This window comes from Anolis sagrei, chromosome 2, assembly GCF_037176765.1.
Source record: "Anolis sagrei isolate rAnoSag1 chromosome 2, rAnoSag1.mat, whole genome shotgun sequence".
Lineage (NCBI taxonomy): Eukaryota > Metazoa > Chordata > Lepidosauria > Squamata > Dactyloidae > Anolis > Anolis sagrei.
Genome location: NC_090022.1, coordinates 7,186,243 through 7,204,850, shown reverse-complemented (window position 1 = coordinate 7,204,850; position 18,608 = coordinate 7,186,243). Strand labels below are relative to the sequence as shown.

The 18,608-nt window shown below is 47.8% G+C and overlaps 1 protein-coding gene across 1 annotated transcript; it reads right to left on the bottom strand.

Moving 5' to 3' along the window:
* Nucleotides 1–345: 345 nt before the first annotated feature.
* LOC132765808 (zinc finger protein 721-like) lies at nt 346–17,878 on the bottom strand. The gene is made up of 5 exons (XM_067463266.1): nt 17,767–17,878; nt 13,793–15,469; nt 6,807–7,596; nt 4,351–4,474; nt 346–1,928 (listed from the first exon to the last, which is right to left on the bottom strand). The coding sequence occupies exons 2-5, from the start codon at nt 15,394–15,396 to the stop codon at nt 862–864; spliced, it is 3,585 nt and encodes a 1,194-aa protein (XP_067319367.1). The 5' UTR covers nt 15,397–15,469; nt 17,767–17,878; the 3' UTR covers nt 346–861.
* Nucleotides 17,879–18,608: the final 730 nt, after the last annotated feature.

The following is an 18,608-nucleotide window of genomic DNA, read 5'->3' as shown; positions in this document are numbered from 1 at the left end:
CTACAGATCCCAAACTCAAGATCAATGTCCACCAAGCTCTTCAAGTATTTTCTGTTGGTTATGAGAGTTCTGTATTTCAAGTTTGAAACACTGGTGGAGTTTGGCAAAAACAGACCTTGACATTTGGGAGTTGTGGTTGCTGGGATTTATAGTTCACCTACAATCAAAGAGCATTCTGAACCCCACCAATGATAGAATTGGGCCACACTTCATACACAAGAAAACCTCATGACCAACAGAAAATACTGTGTTTTCTGATAGTCTTTGGCGACCCCTCTGACACCCCCTTGCACCCCCCCCCAGGGGTCCCGACCCCCAGCCTGAGAAATGCTGTCATAGGGAGACTTCTGAAATATAAGAGGGTTTATTCACACCATCTTGCAAGTCATAGAATAGCAAGGTAAGGAAATCGCTCATTGCCAAGGTCATGATTAGAAACTTCTAATCAATTTCTATGATATACACGATTATATAATATTTGAATTGGGAGAGGCCAATGCCAGTCATCGGACTCTGAAATTGAAAGGAGACATCCAATGCCAGCCCACCAAGGAAGGATGGCCAAGAGTTGCATCAAGCTACCTTTGTGTAGTTTCAATGTAATACTACAGCAGGTATGGGCCAACTTGGGCCCTCCAGGTGTTTTGGACTTCAACTCCCACAATGTTAGGAATCATGGGAGTTGAAGTCCACCTGGAGGGCCAAGTTGGCCCATGCCCGCACTACAGGCACACCTTGCATTTACCATATGTGGTGGACCTTCTCTCCCAATCTTCTCTCCCAGTTTTCTCTCCCCATCATCCCTATCCTGAAACCACGACAGTCTTATTCCCATTTGTCTCCACCCTGAAAGTCAAGCTATTATGAGGTCCCTTGCGCCGGGTGCTGCCCTTCTTTAAGCCGGAGCATGTTCAGAGCTTCCCTGGCATGGATCTTCTGGTGTTTCACCAAGACCGTGCGATGGGTGAACCTCTTCCCACAGGTTGTGCATTGGTGGGGCCTCTCGCCCGTGTGGACTTTCTGGTGCCGGATGTGGACGGCCCGGTCGGAGAAGCATTTCCCGCACGTGGCGCACTTGAAGGGCTTCTCCCCTGTGTGGATCCTCTGGTGGACCATCAGGATCTGCCACTGGCTGAAGCTCTTCCCACACTCGGCACATGTGTAGGGCCTCTCCCCGGTGTGGACCCGGTGGTGTTTAACGAGTTGGGAGGACGTGTTGAAGGATTTGTCACAATCGGGGCACTTGAAGGGCTTCTCCCCCGTGTGGCCACCCTCGTGCTTCCGGAGGCTGGAGTTGTGGCTGAAGGTCTCCCCGCACCGTCCGCACTTGAAGGGCTTCTCCTTCAGGTGGACCTTCTGGTGGTTGAGAAGCTGGGACTTCTGGGTGAAGCTCTTCTCGCACTCCGGGCAACGGAAGAGCTCCTTCTCGAGGTGGACTCGGTAGTGCCGCGTGAGGACGGAGCTGACGGTGAAGCTCTTCCCGCACTGGTCGCACGTGTACGGCCGCTCCCCCGTGTGGGTCCTCTCGTGGGCCACCAGGGTGGACTTGAAGCTGAAGCATTTGCCGCAGTCCTGGCACATGAAGGGTTTCTCCCCCGTGTGGGTCCGCTGGTGCGCGGCGAGGACGGTGCAGCGGCTGAAGGTCTTTCCGCACACACCGCAAGTCTTCTTCCCCCGGCTTCGGCGACACCGCTTGGCAACAACAGGTTGGCCGAGGTCACCCACTACAGAAGGATGGACATCCACGGCCTTCTGATTTGAGCAGTTTTCACCCTTCTGTGACACCACATCAGTATGACTTGAAGAAGGTTCTCCATCTCCTCGTGGCCAAGGGAGTCGTGTCCAGGAGGTGCCTTGGAGCTTCTCCAATTCGGGTCCTTCCAACGGAGGATCTTCCCGCTTGGCCTCGATCACCCAGTCGTCACCTGCTGGAAAGAGAAGAAAAGCCAATGATGAAGGAGAATAATAGAATCCTAGAGTCGGAAGAGATCTCGTGAACCATCCAGTCAAACCCCATTCTGCCAAGAAGCAGGAAAATTGCATCCAAAGCACCCCCGACAGATGGCCATTCAGCCTCTGCTTAAAAGCCTCCAAAGAAAGAGCCTCCAGCACACTCCGGGGCAGAGAGTTCCACTGCTGAACAGCTCTCACCATCATAGAATCATAGAGTTGGAAGATACCTCGTGGGCCATCCAGTCCAACCCCATTCTGCCAAGAAGCAAAAAAATCACATCCAAAGCACCCCCGACAGATGGCCATCCAGCCTCTACTTAAAAGCCTCCAAAGAAGGAGCCTCCACCACACTCAGGGGCAGAGAGTTCCATTGCTGAACAGCTCTCACAGTCAGGAAGTTCTTCCTAATGTTCAGATGGAATCTCCTCTCTTGTAGTTTGAAGCCATTGTTCCATCGCATCCTAGTCTCCAGTGCAGCAGGAAACAAGCTTGCTCCCTCCTCCCTGTGACTTCCCCTCACATACTTATACATGGCTATCATGTCTCTTCTCAGACTTCTCTTCTACAGGCTAAACATGCCCAGCTCTTTAAGCCGTTCCTCATAGGGCTTGTTCTCCAGACCCTTGATCATTTGCGTTGTTCTCCTCTGGATACATTCCAGCTTGTCAACATCTCCCTGAAATCGTGGTGCCCAGAATTAGACACAAGGTGTTAAATATAGACAAATGAGATTCTCTCAGAGACTCAAAGATAAAGTTGAGAGGAGATCCAGGTGCGTTTGGCATGATGTCATGGGTGGTTTGGAGGGTTTAAATTAGTGAGTTGTTTCCAAGCCTTCCAGAGGAGACAGCGTTGCTATAGGAGATTGTTCTCCTGTGTCTGCTCTCAAGTCCTTGGTTCAAGTAACCTTAAGTTTCCTGTTTTGGTCAATGCCTGTGTTTCCTTGGAGAGTTTACCTTGGAATATTTCCTGTTTTCGTGTTAATACATATATGTATTATATGTATTTTAATCTTATATGTATTTTTAACCTATTGTTTCATGGATGTTGTTTTAAATTGTTATTGTTTGCATTGAATTCTTGCTGTGAACCATTCTGAATCCTTCCACGGAGGTAGAGAAGAATGGGATATAAAAGTTCTAAATAATAATAATAATAATAATAATAATAGTGCTGGCACGGCTGTGCCAGGAGTTTGTATTTCCTTTTCTTGCACTGTTAGTTTGCATGAATCTATTTGGGCCATGCATTTTGCAATTGGGTAGTTTTCCCCAGGTTGCAGTCATAGGGCCAACAACCCATCAATCATCATTAGAGCCTTTAGATCCGCCCCTTTCCCCAGGTTTGGAGGGAAAAGGGGGGACTTTTAGTTCAGTCTCACAGTTTGGAGCCTTACAGCAGGACGTGTGGGCTTTCTCTGTCCCACTTGAAAAATGCTTCACTTCTTACAGCTTTGCTGGGGTGAAAGAAATAGATCTACAGCCAGCTTTGCTGGGGAGTAAAGTTACACAGCTTTTGCTGGGGGAATACAGCCAGCTTTGCTAGAAAACAAAGGAATGGTTCCACGGCCTTTGTTGGGTAAATCTACAGGACACCAGCTTGGCAGATCTACAGGAACCTTGCCTGATAAGGGTCATTCGGGCTATCCATAAAGCAGTTTGGAGCCAGGAGTTGGGGCCTCACGCCAGCAGGATAAAGAAAGATTGCCCAAGGAGGGGTCGGAAAGTTTCCCTAAAGAAGATAGGAACAGTTTATCAAGCAGTTGCCTGTCCTTTGTTGGCAGATGGAGAAAGCTACCAGCTTTTTAAGATTATAAAGCATTTAATTCGCTTGTTTGAAGATTTAAGCCTTAATAAAGAACTTTGTTGGACTTATTTTGAGCCTCTACAGAACTTTGTGTTGGGAAACCTATGGGACCCTTTAGCTGAGGCACCCCGGCGTTCCATTGGGCATACAGAAAACACGTCCTGCAAACAGACATTGTTATAGGCCCAGCATGCGACAGCACAATAATAATAATAATAATAATAATAATAATAATAATAATAATAATAGATTTATGTCTGGAGTACTGCTGTGGATTCTGGTTTCCTTGGCTTTATGTTCCTTGTCATTTTTGGGTTACTGCTATTTTGTATTTTCTATTTTACTGATCCTTTTGGAATTCCCTTCCCCCCTTTTAAAAACTACTTTCTTTAATAAACAGTTTTAGATTGAATTACCGGACTCTGGTATGGTGCCAGGTGAGAGTGTGTTACAGTGCTAGAGTGCAAAACAGATGCAGGTGAAATGTCAGGAGAGAATGCTACCGGAACACGGCCATACAACCCAAAAAACTTACAGCAACCCAATGATTCTGGCCACGAAAGCCTTCGACATTCCAAAAGGAACACTTACCATCTGAATCAACCTCACCCTCACATCTGACCTCCGGACAAAGCGGTTTCTCTCTCAGGTTGTGATCTGGAGGCGGTTCCGCCACGGAGAAGCTCAAATCCACCTCCTGGATCAGTCCCGGTCCCTGAAAAACAGAAGCCAGGCTTAACTACTGAGTGAAAGAGAGGAGAGGTTTTCATGTATAGACATAGAAGCAAAGCTCCTCCAGAGTCCCCTAAGAAGCCATCAAGTGCAACCAACGAATCAGATTATAGGAGTGGTTGAGTTTTCCCCCCAAAATATTTCAGGCTAGATAGTGAGGTAGGTAAGCTGTACAATCCCCAAAGTTTGGCCCTCCAAATGTTTCAGACTTCAAATCCCAGAGTGTCAAGCTGGTTAGGCCTTCTGAGAGCTGCAATCCAATTTTTTTTTTGTTGTGTCAGGAGCAAGTCTCTTCTGGTGTGAGAGAAATGGCCATCTGCAAGGATGTTGCCCAGGGGACGCCTGGATGATTTGATGTTTTTATCATCCTTGTGGGAGGCTTCTCTCATGTCCCCGCATGAGGAACTGGAGCTGATAGAGCAGTGTTTCTCAACCTGGGGACCCCTGAGGGGGTCGTGAGGGGGTGTCAAAGGGGTCGCCAAAGACCATCAGAAAACACAGTATTTTCTGTTGTTTATTGGGATTCTGTGTGGGAAGTTTGACCCAATTCTATTATTGGTCGAGTCCAGAAGGCTCTTTGATTGTAGGTGAACTATAAATCCCAACAACTACAACTCCCAAATGTCAAGGTCCATTTTCCCCAGACTCCACCAGTGTTCACATTTGGGCATATTGAGTATTTGTGCCAAGTTTGGTCCAGATTCATTATTGCATGAATCCACAGCACTCCTCTGGGTATAGGTGAACTACAACTCCCAATCTCAAGGTCATTGCCCACAAAACCCTTCCAGTGTTTTCTAATAGTCATGAGAGTTCTGTGTGCCTAGTTCGGTTTAAATCCATCGCTGGTGGAGTTCAGAAGGCTCTTTGATTGTAGGTGAACTATAAATCCCAACAACTACAACTCCCAAATGTCAAGGTCTATTTTCCCCAGACTCCACCAGTGTTCACATTTGGGCATATTGAGTATTTGTGCCAGGTTTGGTCCAGATTCATCATTGCATGAATCCACAGCACTCCTCTGGGTATAGGTGAACTACAACTCCCAAACTCAAGGTCAATGCCCACCAAACCCTTCCAGTGTTTTCTAATAGTCATGAGAGTTCTGTGTGCCAAGTTCGGTTTAAATCCATCGCTGGTGGAGTTCAGAACGCTCTTTGATTATAGGTGAACTATGAATCCCAGCGGGAGCCCCCGGTGGCGCAGGTGGTTAAAGCACTGAGCTGCTGAGCTTGTTGATCGAAAGGTCGCAGGTTCGATCCCGGGGAGCGGCGTGAGCTTCTGCTGTCAGCCCTAGCTTCTGCCAGCCTAGCAGTTCGAAAACATGCAAATGTGAGTAGATCAATAGGTACCGCTCCAGCGGGAAGGTAACGGCGCTCCATGCAGTCATGCCGGCCACATGACCTTGGAGGTGTCTACGGACAACGCTGGCTCTTCGGCTTGGAAATGGAGATGAGCACCACACCCCAGAGTCAGACATGACTGGACTTAATGTCAGGGGACTACCTTTACCTTTACTTATGAATCCCAGCAGCTACAACTTCCAAATTACAAAATCAATCCTTCCCCCAACCCCACTAGCATTCACATTTGGGCATATAGGGTATTTGTGCTCAATTTAGTCCAGTGAATGAAAATCCATCCTGCATATTGGATATCTACGATTTACAACAGTAGTAAAATGACAGGTATCAAGTAGCAACGAAAACAATAGTATGAATGTATTGTCGAAGGCTTTCATGGCTGGAATCACTCAGTTTTTGTGGGGTTTTTCGGGCTATAGGGCCATGTTCTAGAGGCATTTCTCCTGACGTTTCGCCTGCATCTATGGCAAGCATCCTCAGAGGTGAGGTCACCTCTGAGGATGCTTGCCATAGATGCAGGCAAAACGTCAGGAGAAATGCCTTTAGAACATGGCCATATAGCCCGAAAAAACCCACAAGAACTGAGCAATAGTATGGTTGGGGATCACCACAACATATGGAACTGCATTAAGGGGCCACGGCATTAGCAAGGTTGAGAACCACTGTGATAGAGGGAGCTCATCCACTTCGGCCTGGATTCGAACCTGCAACCTGTCGGTCTTCAGTCCTGCCGGCACGGGTTTAACCCACTGCGCCACCGGGAGCATCTGAAGAACCAAATTTTGAGAATCACTGCTTTGTCAGCTGATAGGCTGTCACTCTGACATTTCAAGGGGGCAGGAGTAACATTAAGGAAGTACTCCCAAAGACCACTGCCTTGTAAAATTAGGAATGACAGAAGAAATCTTTCAAACGTCACCCTCTCAGGATGGCTTTGAGACCCTCGCTTACCTCCGGTGCCCGCCGTCTCACCCTCTCTTGCTTCCTTGGAGAGAAGCCCTCTGCCAGGGCCACCGCCTGCTCACAGGACCGAGGGGAGCCCCTCTTGACCCAGCTCTGGATCTCGGAGGGCAGGATGGCCAGGAACTGCTCCAGGATCACCAGCTCCAGGATCTGCTCCTTGGTGTGCCTCTCCGGCTTCAGCCACCGGTGGCACAGGTACCAGAGGCGGCTGCAAGCCTCGCGTGGACCCTCCGCCTCCTGGTAGCGGTATTCCCGGAAGAGGCTCCGCTGGACGTCCGCGGTAGCCGAGTCCTCCTTCAGCAGATCCTCCACCTTTGTGGTGTCCACCACCGCACAGTTCCCTCCAACCTCCTGGCTGAGATGCACCAGACCCTTGAACCGCCGGTACACTTCCGCTGCTCCTTCCAATGAGGCCAAGCAAGCCTTGGCATTCTCCCATGGCTCGGACTCCGGCTGTTCCGGCTCTCCCCATCCTGAGTTTTGGGACTGGGACGCTTTCATTGCTGCTCGAGGGTCCAAGTATTTCAACCTTCGGTCGACTGGTTCACTCTTTGGTTGCCCTTCGTCTTCCTTTTTCTCAAGGCTATGATCATTCCTAGCTTTGGGTTCAAGAGGTGTATGCCCTGCTCTTTCCGAAGCCAAGCCTGCTTGGTTGGTTTCACCCGATGGTATGCGTTCCTGGCCCGCTTGCTCCTGGAAAGCCGAATCTGGGCTCTTCCCCTTCTCCGGCATTATTTTATGTCTCATGGCTGCCTTCTTCTCAGCTCCTGGATGGGAGTTTTATTGTGTTTTTGTTGGAAAGACCAAAAATGGAGACTGAGTTATGTACCCATCTTCAAGTCCATGCAGCAAAAGCAATGGGATATTTTCAGTACTTGCATTGTAGGTTCCTTGGAAAGGAAATTATTTTATGCCAGGAGGTTGCAGAAAGGAAATTGTTTCCCTAGAGGCATGCAGAAAAGAAAATAAGAAGAAAATGTATTGTCGAAGGCTTTCATGGCCGGAATCACTGGGTTGTTGTAGGTTTTTTTGGGCTATATGGCCATGTTCTAGAGGCATTCTCTCCTGACGTTTCCCCTGCATCTATGGCAAGCATCCTCAGTGGTTGTGAGGATGCTTGCCATAGATGCAGGCGAAACATCAGGAGAATGCCTCTAGAACATGGCCATGTAGCCAAAACAAACCCTACAACAACCCAGAAGAGAAAAATGTCAAATATAGTAAGACTTCATAACCACCAAACCACTGATGTTAGCCTTCCCTGCCAGATGCTGGTGCCTCACCAAACTACAACTATGATTCTGTAGCATTAGGACATGGAAATTGAAGTGACGTAATATTGCAATATTGTGTAGATGCAGTATCAGCCACAAAGCTCCATATGTCCCCAAACTCTGAAACCATGAATTCCCCATGCATCTCAAATGCAGAATTGTGTAGTGTGTGTACTGTAACCTCCAGCCTGTGTTTTCCCCAACTTGGGTGCTTCAGAGCCTATGATACTAGATCACAAAGTCCTTCCCTTTTGGTCAGACATATGTAGAGTATCCCGAACTCTGAGGATGACCTGGGAAGGAATCCCACTGGAGCATTGCAGCGCACCCAAATACCTGGGAGTCACTCTGGACCGTGCTCTGACCCACAAGAAGTGCTGCCTGAATATCAAGCAAAAGGTGGGCGCTAGAAACAATATCATACGAAAGCTGACTGGCACAACCTGGGAATCACAACCAGACACAGTGAAGACATCTGCCCTTGCGCTGTGCTACTCTGCTGCTGAGTACGCATGCCCAGTGTGGACACACATCTCACCACGCTAAAACAGTGGATGTGGCTCTTAATGAGACATGCCGCATTATCACGGGGTGTCTGTGCCCTACACCACTGGAGAAATTTTTAGCCGGTATTGCACCACCTGACATCCGCCAGGAAGTAGCAGCCAATAGTGAAAGGACCAAGGCAGAGACATCTCCGGCCCATTCCCTGTTTGGGTATCAGCCAGCATGCCAACGACTTAAATCAAGAAATAGTTTTCTAAGATCTACAGTGACACTTGCTGGAACACCTCAGCAAGCGAGAGTCCAAAAGTGGCAGGCTCAAACCCAGAACCTCAATCAATGGCTGATACCAGATGAGAGACTCCCCCCTGGGCACACAGAAAACTGGGCTGAACAGACTGCACTCTGGCACCACGAGATGCTGAGCCAACCTTAGGAAATGGGGCCACAAAGTGGAATCCACGACATGCAAGTGTGGAGAAGAGTGAACCACTGACCACCTGCTGCAATGCAACCTGAGCCCTGCCACATGCAATGGAGGACCTCCTTGCAGCAACACCAGAGGCTTGTTGTGTTTCAAATAATAATAATAATAATAATAATAATAATAATAATAATACTTTATTTATAGTCCACTCTTCTCCGTGAGGGGACTCAGAGCGGATTACAGCATATAAACAGACGCAAGCAAACATTCAATGCCATGTTACAGTGACATACAATGGAACACAAATAACACAAACAAAGGCTTCTCCTTTCATTTCTGGCTCTGGAAGTGGTGCTTATTTCAGACTCCAGGGGAGGTGCTCATATCCATTTCCACGTCGAGGAGCCTGTGTTGTCTATAGACACCCCCTGGTCGTGTGGCCGACATGACTGCATGGAGCGACTTTTTGCCTTCCCCACCGAGGCAGTACCTATTGATCTACTCACATTTGCATGTTTTCAAACTGCTAGGTTGGCAGGAGCTAGGGCTATCAGCGGGACCTCCTCCGTACCTGCGGATTGAAATGGCCAACCTTCAGGTCAGTGGTTTGGCAGCACAAGGCTTTAACCCATTGCACCACTTTGGCCCTGGTGGCGCAATGTTTCCCAATGCAATGCAGGAATGAGGATGGCAGTGCTCACCTGCCCCTCTTTTTACCAGTTCTGGGGCACTACTGCAACACCCCAAGCCCAAATCAACACTTTCCTGCTTGTTCCCCCTCCAAAGATGTGGGTCAACATCTCCACACCGTCCCCATGATCCCCAACCAATGCAAAAAGGGGGTGCCAAATCCCATGTGTTCCTCTTTGACCTGCTTTGAGACACTCTTGGAACCTCCACAGGACAGAATCCCCTTGCTCCTCGACCAAAGATATGGGTCAACCCTACATTCAGCTCTCCATAATGCAGGAAAAGGATGCCAAAGCCCATGCACCCCTCTCTTTCTTGCTTTGGAGCATTACTTCACCTCCTCCTGGAACCAAACTCCACACTTCCCTCCTTGCTACCATGCACCAAGTTATGGATCAGCCCCATATCCATGTGAATCCATTATTGCCATGCAAAGCGGGAAAGGGATGCCCAAGCCCATGTGTCTCCTCTGACATATTTTTGGTTCTCTACTGCAAACCTCCCAGGGCAAAATCTGCCTTTTCCCCCCTTTGTTCTCCCAGCAAAGCTATGGCCCAGCCCCACAAGCAGCAAAGGGACTCCAAAGCCCATGCACCACCATCACCACCACCCCTTTTATCTACTTTGGAGCAGTTCTGCAAAACCCACAGTCCCTTCTTGCTCTGCCACCAAAGATATGGGTCTGCCCCACAATGCAAGAGAGGGACAGTAAAGCTCATGCATGCACCACTCTCTTACCTGTTAAAACCCATGCAAAACTTCCCCTCCTTTGCAACAGGAGGGCAGGAAGAGGAAATGAGGATCTCTTCCCCCTCTCCTGCCCCAAGGACTTTTCTCTCCCACTTTGGGAGGACCAACTCTGTGACTTTAACCCTTCAGTGCCACAAACACACACACACACACACACACACACACACAAAGAAGAAGCCAGGAGCTGCAAAGCTGCACAAGGCTTTGCTTTAATATTTCCAACCCACTCTTTTGGAAAACTTCCAGAGGAAGAGACCCACTTCTAGGCAATTGTGATTTTTAGATGCTAATTGCAGTGCATAAATAAAGTATAAAGTATCACATTGTCATTGGGAGGGAGAGCCTATACTCCAGAGGAGAGGAGCAGGATTCAAAACAAACTAGACAGATTAGAGAGATGATGGGCCAAAACTAACAAAATGAAGTTCAACAGGGACAAATGCAAGATACTCCACTTAGGCAGAAAAAACGAAATGCAAAGATACAGAATGGGGGACGATGGCTGGCTCAAGAGCAGTACCTTGACCGCTGAACCGGTGCTTGGCCGCTGTATCGGACTGGATGAGGGCTAACAAATTGAAACTGAATCCAGACAAGACAGAGGCACTCCTGGTCAGTCGAAAGGCCAGACAGGGCATAGGGTTACAGCCTGTGCTGGATGGGATTACACTCCCCCTGAAGATGCAGGTTCGCAGTTTGGGTGTGATCCTGGATTCATCGCTGAGCCTGGAACCTCAGGTTTCGGCGGTGACGAGGGGAGCATTTGCACAACTAAAACTTGTGCGCCAGCTGCGCCCATACCTTGGGAAGTCTGACTTGGCCACGGTAGTCCACGCTCTGGTTACATCCCGCATAGATTACTGCAACGCGCTTTACGTGGGGTTGCCTTTGAAGACGGCCCGGAAGCTTCAAATGGTTCAGCGTGCAGCAGCCAGGTTGCTAACAGGAGCGGCGCTCAGGGAGCACACAACTCCTCTGCTGCGCCAGCTCCACTGTCTGCCAGTTTGCTACCGGGCCCAATTCAAAGTGCTGGCTTTAGCCTATAAAGCCCTAAACGGTTCTGGCCCAGCCTACCTATCCGAACGCATCTCTTCCTACAAACCCTCCAGGAAGTTAAGATCATCTGAGGAGGCCCTGCTCTCGATCCCGTCTGCTTTGCAAGCACGCTTGGCAGGGACGAGACAGGGCCTTCTCTGTGGTGGCCCCTCAGCTGTGGAACTCCCTGCCTAGGGATATTAGATCAGCCCCCTCCCTCCTGACCTTTCGTAAGAGAGTGAAAACCTGGCTCTTTGAGCAGGCATTCGGAACCCCGGAATAGATAGTCAAGCTTGAGATGGAGAATGACCCAGGAACGGCCAAGACGATGAAACGGATGAGGATTGGAATGAGAGGATATAGCTCTTTTTAAATTGTTATTGCACTGTATTGCACTGTCTTTTTTGTCTAATTGCACTTAACTGTTTTTGCTTTTGTATTGTATTGATGGCATCGAATTGTGCCGATATGTAAACCGCCCTGAGTCGCCTGCAGGCTGATATGGGCGGGATATAAGTGATGTAAATAAATAAATACCTGTGAAAAAGATCTTGGAGTCCTCGTGGACAAGTTAAACATGAGCCAACAATGTGATGTGGCGGCAAAAAAAGCCAATGGGATTTTGGCCTGCATCAAGAGGAGTCTAGTGTCTAGATTCAGGGAAGTCATGCTCCCCATGCTCTCTTCTGCCTTGGTTAGACCACACCTGGAATATTGTGTCCAATTCTGGGCACCACAATTGAAGAGAGATACTGACAAGCTGGAATGTGTCCAGAGGAGGGCGACCAAAATGATCAAGGGTCTGGAGAACAAGCCCTATGAGGAGCGGCTTAAGGAGCTGGGCATGTTTAGCCTGAAGAAGAGAAGGCTGAGAGGAGATAGGATAGCCATGTATAAATATGTGAGAGGGAGCCACAGGGAGGAGGGAGCAAGCTTGTTTTCTGCTTCCTTGGAGACTAGGACGCAATGGAACAATGGCTTCATCCACCTACATCCAGAGAGCACTGTGGACTCAGACAATGATGGATCTGACCAAACGTGGCATGAATACACAATAAGCCCAAATGTGAACACTGGTGGAGTTTGGGGGGAAATAGACCCTGACATTTGGGAGTTGTAGTTGCTGGGATTTATAGTTTACCTATAATCAAAGAGCATTCTGAACTCCACCAACAATGGAATTGAACCAAACTTGGCACACAAAACTCCCATGACCAACAGAAAATACTGAAAGGGTTTGGTGGGCATTGACCTTGAATTTTGGAGTTGTAGTTCACTTCCATCCAGAGAACACTGTGGACTCAAACAATGATGGATCTGGACCAAACTTGACAGGAATACTCAATATGCCTAAATGTGGACACAGATGGAGTTGAGGGGAAATAGACCTTGACATTGGGAGATGTAGTTACTAGGATGTATAGTTCACCTACAATAAAAGAGCATTCCGAACCCACCAACGATGGAATTGGGCCAAACATCCCACACAGAACCCCCATGACCAACAGAAATTACTGTTTTCTGGTGGTCTTTGGTGACCCTTTTGAGACCTCCCGGTGACCCCCCCCCCCCCCCCCCCGGGGTCTTGACTTCCCAGCTTGAGAAATGCTGCCTTAAGGCCATCCAACTCCCTTCACCGGGGCAAGAAAACATAATCAAAGTCCTCCTGACAAAGGGCCATCCAGCCATTCACACACACACATATATGTATATGACAGATGCAGTATCAAAGATTTGAAAGGGACCCCTTTTATTTTGGTTGTGTCAGGAATTGCTCCTGTTGTGAGAGAATTGGCCGTCTGCAAGGATGTTGCCCAGGGGATGCCCGGATGATTTGATGTTTTTATCATCCTTGTGGGAGGCTTCTCTCATGTCCCCGCATGAGGAGCTGGAGCTGATAGAGGGAGCTCCAAGGGACCCCTAAAGAAGGACAATGACATGTTGCATGATCCAAAGGAGGCAAACCAGACAATCTCCACATCAACACTGGCAAACAAACAGCAAGAAATACTGTTTACCCACAAGCATCAAGACGTTACATATATTTTTATTTTCCAGATCACCAGGCTGGCCACAGCAATGCCTGGCAGGGGACCGCTAGTACAATATAATTGGCCACAGTGGGCTGTAGGCGGCTAGGAATTGTGGGAGTTGAAGTCCAAAACACTTGGAGGACCCAAGTTTTCCCATGCCTGTTATATAGGGTACTTTTGTAGGATTTCGCAACTGCTTCAACTGGTTCCATTGCCCTGCTCCCACTGTTTTAGGATTCCCATAATTTATTTGGTAGTTACTAGACTTTGAGCCATGCTTGACGTGTTTGTTGGTCATCCATTTCCATATTTAAACCAGCCACATGGGTGGTTTTATGATGCTCCACAAAAGATGGCCTGGTATAAAAGCTTTCCCCGCAGTGCACACACTTATATGGCTTCTCTCCGGTGTGGGTCCTCTGGTGTGCAATAAGGTTGGAGCTCAAGTTGAACTTTTTCCCGCACTCCGAGCAACTGTAGGGTTTCTCCCCTGTGTGCGTCCTCTGGTGTCTAATAAGGCCTGAGCTACACGTAAAACTCTTGCCGCAGTCTGAGCATTTGTAGGGTTTCTCTCCCGTGTGGATTCTCTGGTGTACATTGAGCTGGGAGCTGACGCTGAAGAATTTGCCACAGTCCAGGCACTGGTATGGTTTCTCTCCCGTGTGGGTTCTCTGGTGGGCCACGAGGTTTGAGCTCAACGTGAAGCTTTTGCCACATTCGCCACAACTATAGGGTTTTTCTCCCGTGTGGATTCTCTGGTGTCGGATGAGGCCTGCGCTGCAAACAAACATCTTTCCACAGTCGGCACAGTCGTACGGCTTGTCTCCTCCGTGCGTTCTCTTGTGAGCATTGAGGCTGGATCTCAAATACACTCTTTTGGGGCACTCTGCACACTTGTATGGTTTATTTCCCATGTGGATCCTCTCATGCGCTCCGAGGCTGGACCTCACGCTGAAGCTTTTCCCACAGTTTGAGCATTTGTAGGGCTTCTCTCCGGTGTGGGTTCTCCGGTGAACGCTAAGCTGAGAGCTTACACCGAAGCTCTTCCCACAAGCGGTGCACTGGTATGGCTTCTCACCGGTGTGCGTCCGCTGATGTTGCACGAGGCTTGAGCTGCAACCAAAGCTTTTCCCACAATCTGAACATTTGTACGGTTTGTCCTTGGTGTGAATCCTTTGGTGTCTAATAAGACTGGAGCTGCAATTGAAGCTCCTCCCACAGTCGGCACAACGATACGGCTTCTCACCCATGTGAATTCTTTCGTGGGCAATGACATTGGAGCTCTGGCTGAAGCTCTTCTTGCACACGGAGCAGGCATAAGGCTTTTCTCCCTTGTGGGTTCTCACATGGGCAATGAGGGCAGACTTCTGGCCGAAGCGTCTCCCACAGTCGGAGCATTGGTAGGGTTTCTCTCCGGTGTGGATTCTCTCGTGAGCCACCAGGCTGGATTTCAAACTGAAGCGTCTTCCACAGTCTGGACACTCGTAGGGTTTCTCTTCCGTGTGGATTCTCTCATGAGCAATGAGGCTTGACGCCTGGCTGAAACTTTTCCCGCAGACGGAGCATTCATAGGGTTTTTCCTCCGTGTGGATTCTGTCATGAGCAACCAGAGTTGACTTCCTCCCAAAGCTTTTCCCACATCTCGGGCACCGGTAGGGTTTCTCCCTGGTGTGGATTCTCCCGTGAGCAATAAGGTTTGAACTGCTGCTGAAGCTTTTCCCACACCTTCCACATTTCAGTCGTCTCTTGCATTTCTCAGATTTGCTCTTGTCATCAGTCCCCCAAAGGACTGACTTATCCATATCCTTTCTCTCTTGCCTTCGTCTTCCAATCTCCCAAGACTGTGGACTGTTTTCTCCTTCCATTTTTGTTTGCAATTTACCATCTAATTCTTCATTGTCTGCATTGGAATTATTGCATCCTCTTCTTCCTTCTCAACTGTTGAAAGAAGGAAAGAATTAAAATAAGTCAGACCAAGGTAAAATGGTGGGTGGGGGAATAATCTGATATTTTCCTACTTCATTACACTAGAGAATGAATCCACTTTAAATCCAGTTTCTGCCTCCTGCAGAATTCTGGGATTTGTAGTTTAGCGAGGCTGTTAAAGGTTCCTCCTTAAACTACAAACCCCAGAATTCTGCAGGAGGCAGAAACCGGATTTAAAGTGGATTCATTCTCTAGTGTGATGAGGCCCTAGCTAATGCAGAATTGAGGCTATTTATATGGGGTCGCGGTAGCACAGTGGGTTAAACTACTAGCTGCAGGAAATCCGCTGACTGGATGGTTAGCACTTTGAGGCCACGAATCGGGGTGAGCTCAGTTCAAAAACATGCAAATGTGAGTAGATCAATAGGTACTGCTTCTGCGGGAAGGTCATGGCGCTCCATGCAGTCATGCTGGCCACATGACCTTGGAGGCGTCTACGGACAACACCAGCTCTTCGGCATAGAAATGGAGATGAGCACCAGAGTCCCAGAGTCGGACACGAATGGACTTAATGTCAGGGGGAAACCTTTACCTTTACCTAATGAAGGGTCTAATGGAAGAATATAATAATAATAATAATAATAATAATAATAATAATAATATATTCCACTCTATCTCCCCAAAGGGACTCAGGGCAGAACACATAGAGAGCTCTTTTGCTCACATTACGCCACTTAGCATTTGAATCAGATCACGACTTTTCATCAGGTACTATTATTGTTTAGACTCTAAACTTTAAGAGTTTGGGAATGTGCATTCCCAAATGTGAGTAGATCAATAGGTACCGCTTTTGCAGTAAGGTAACGGCCCATACTTATGCTATCCAAAAGTAATATACATATTTATATTTGGCTGGAGTTAATTTTTTTAAATGTACCTGTTCTGACTTACAAACAAATTCAACTTAAGAACAAGCCTACAGAATCTACCTTGTTTGTAACTTGGGGAGTGCCTGTAGCTGAATATAAATGCAAGTAGGGATACAGAAGGAGCCCTCGGTGGCACAGCAGGTTAACCCGCTGAGCTGCTGAACTTGCTGACCAAAAGTACGGCAGCTCAAATCTGGGGAACAGGGTGAGCTCCCGCTGTTAGCCACAGCTTCTGCCAACCTAGCAGTTCAAAAACATGCAAATTTCTGCAGGAAGGTAAGGGCGCTTTATGACCGTGGAGGTGTCTACGGGCAATGCTGGCTCTTGGGCTTAGAAATGGAAATGAGCACCAATATCCAGAGTCGGGCACAACTGGACTGAATGTCAAGGGAAAACCTTTACCTAATGAAGGTTCTGGGGGCTAAGTTTGGGCAAGATCCATCAAGCCTTTGTTGGACAAACCAACAGAAAAGCAGGGTATACATAAGTACTATGATGATGATGATGATGATAGACATGCAACTGTGTTTTGAGGATGAATCATAGAATCATAGAGTTGGAAGAGACCTCATGGGCCATCCAGTCCAACCCTCTGCCAAGAAGTAGGAAAATTGCATTCAAAGCACCCCTGACAGATGGCCATCCAGCCTCTGTTTAAAAGCCTCCAAAGGAGGAGCCTCCACCACACTCCAGGGCAGAGAGTTCCACTGCTGAACGGCTCTCACAGTCAGAAAGTTCTTCCTAATGTTGAGGTGGAATCTCCATTCCTGTAGTTTGAAGACATTGTTCCATTGCGTCCTAGTCTCCAGGGCAGCAGAAAACAAGTTTGCTCCCTCTTCCCGTGGCTTCCCCTCATATATTTATACGTGGCTATCATGTCTCCTCTCAGCCTTCTCTTCTTCAGGCTAAACATGCCCAGCTCTTTAAGCCGCTCCTCATAGGGCTTGTTCTCCAGACCCTTGATCATTTTCGTCGCCCTCCTCTGGACACATTCCAGCTTGTCAATATCTCTCTTCAATTGTGGTGCCAGAGAAACCACAATTGAAATGAGATGGAGACTGCAAGCACATTAGAGTCAAGGTGCGTCTACACTGCAGCATTAATGCAGTTTGACACCACTTTTAACAGCATTGGCTCAATGCTATGGAATCACAGGAGCTGTAGTTTTGCAAGGTTTTCCCCCTTCTCTGGCAAAGAAGGATGTTGCCTTACCAAACCCTATAATTCAATTGCATTGAGTCATGGCAGATAATGTGGAATCAAACTGCATTAATTCTGCCATGTAGATGCACCCTAGGGCTCCAGCCCATTTTAGGACAGAAGGTGTGTGTCCCCGTCCCCCCCCCCCCCGACATACACTTCCTCCCTCCAGTTCCTTACCTGTCCCAGGTGTTCCCTTCCCAACCAAGATTGCATTTAATTACTGTGCTTCTTTTCTCCTTTGCAGCTGCACCTCTTCCTCCAATTCTTGTTTATTATTCTCTATTCGTAAACAGCAAGGGAAAGGCTGCCCTCCAGCGCCACCTGCCGGTTGCTATGTCCTGCTCAGTGTTTCTGCAGCAATCTTGGGTCCTCCAGGCCTTTGGACTTCAACTCCCAAAATTCCTAGCCATTGGCCAAACTGGTTGGGGCTTCTGGGAGTTGGAGTCCCAAAATTTGGAAAGTAGGAACCACTTAAAAAACTCATGCTGGCTGCATTGATGGGCTGGAAAGGTTTTTCCTGAGTTTTTAATCTATCTTGGTTGGTTTTTCTTTTCTTTCTGGAGGTGGGGAAGAAGTTAGAAGCATCCACACTGTTTGACACCACTATTAACTTCCATGGCTCAATGCTATGGAATACAGTTGCAACTACAACCTGAATAATGTCTAAAATATTATAATATAAAATATTATATATGCATATGTTTGTATTATAATGTAATACAATATAATAATAATGTGATATTATAATTATATATTTTAGATTACATGTAATATTACTAATAATATTGCAATATAATGGTATTGTACTAATGTAGGAATGCCTTTTGGTGCTCCAGCAAACGTGGACAATTGATTGAGTGGCCGCCTTAATGTCAATGGGGAGCTATCCATGGTGCTGAACTCTATCTCCAGATTGGATTCAGTACCATGGATACTTTTTTAAAAAGGCAGATGCTATAGCAATAACTGCAGGCTCTGAGGCCCCTTCTATACTGCCATATAGTATCCAGATTATCGTC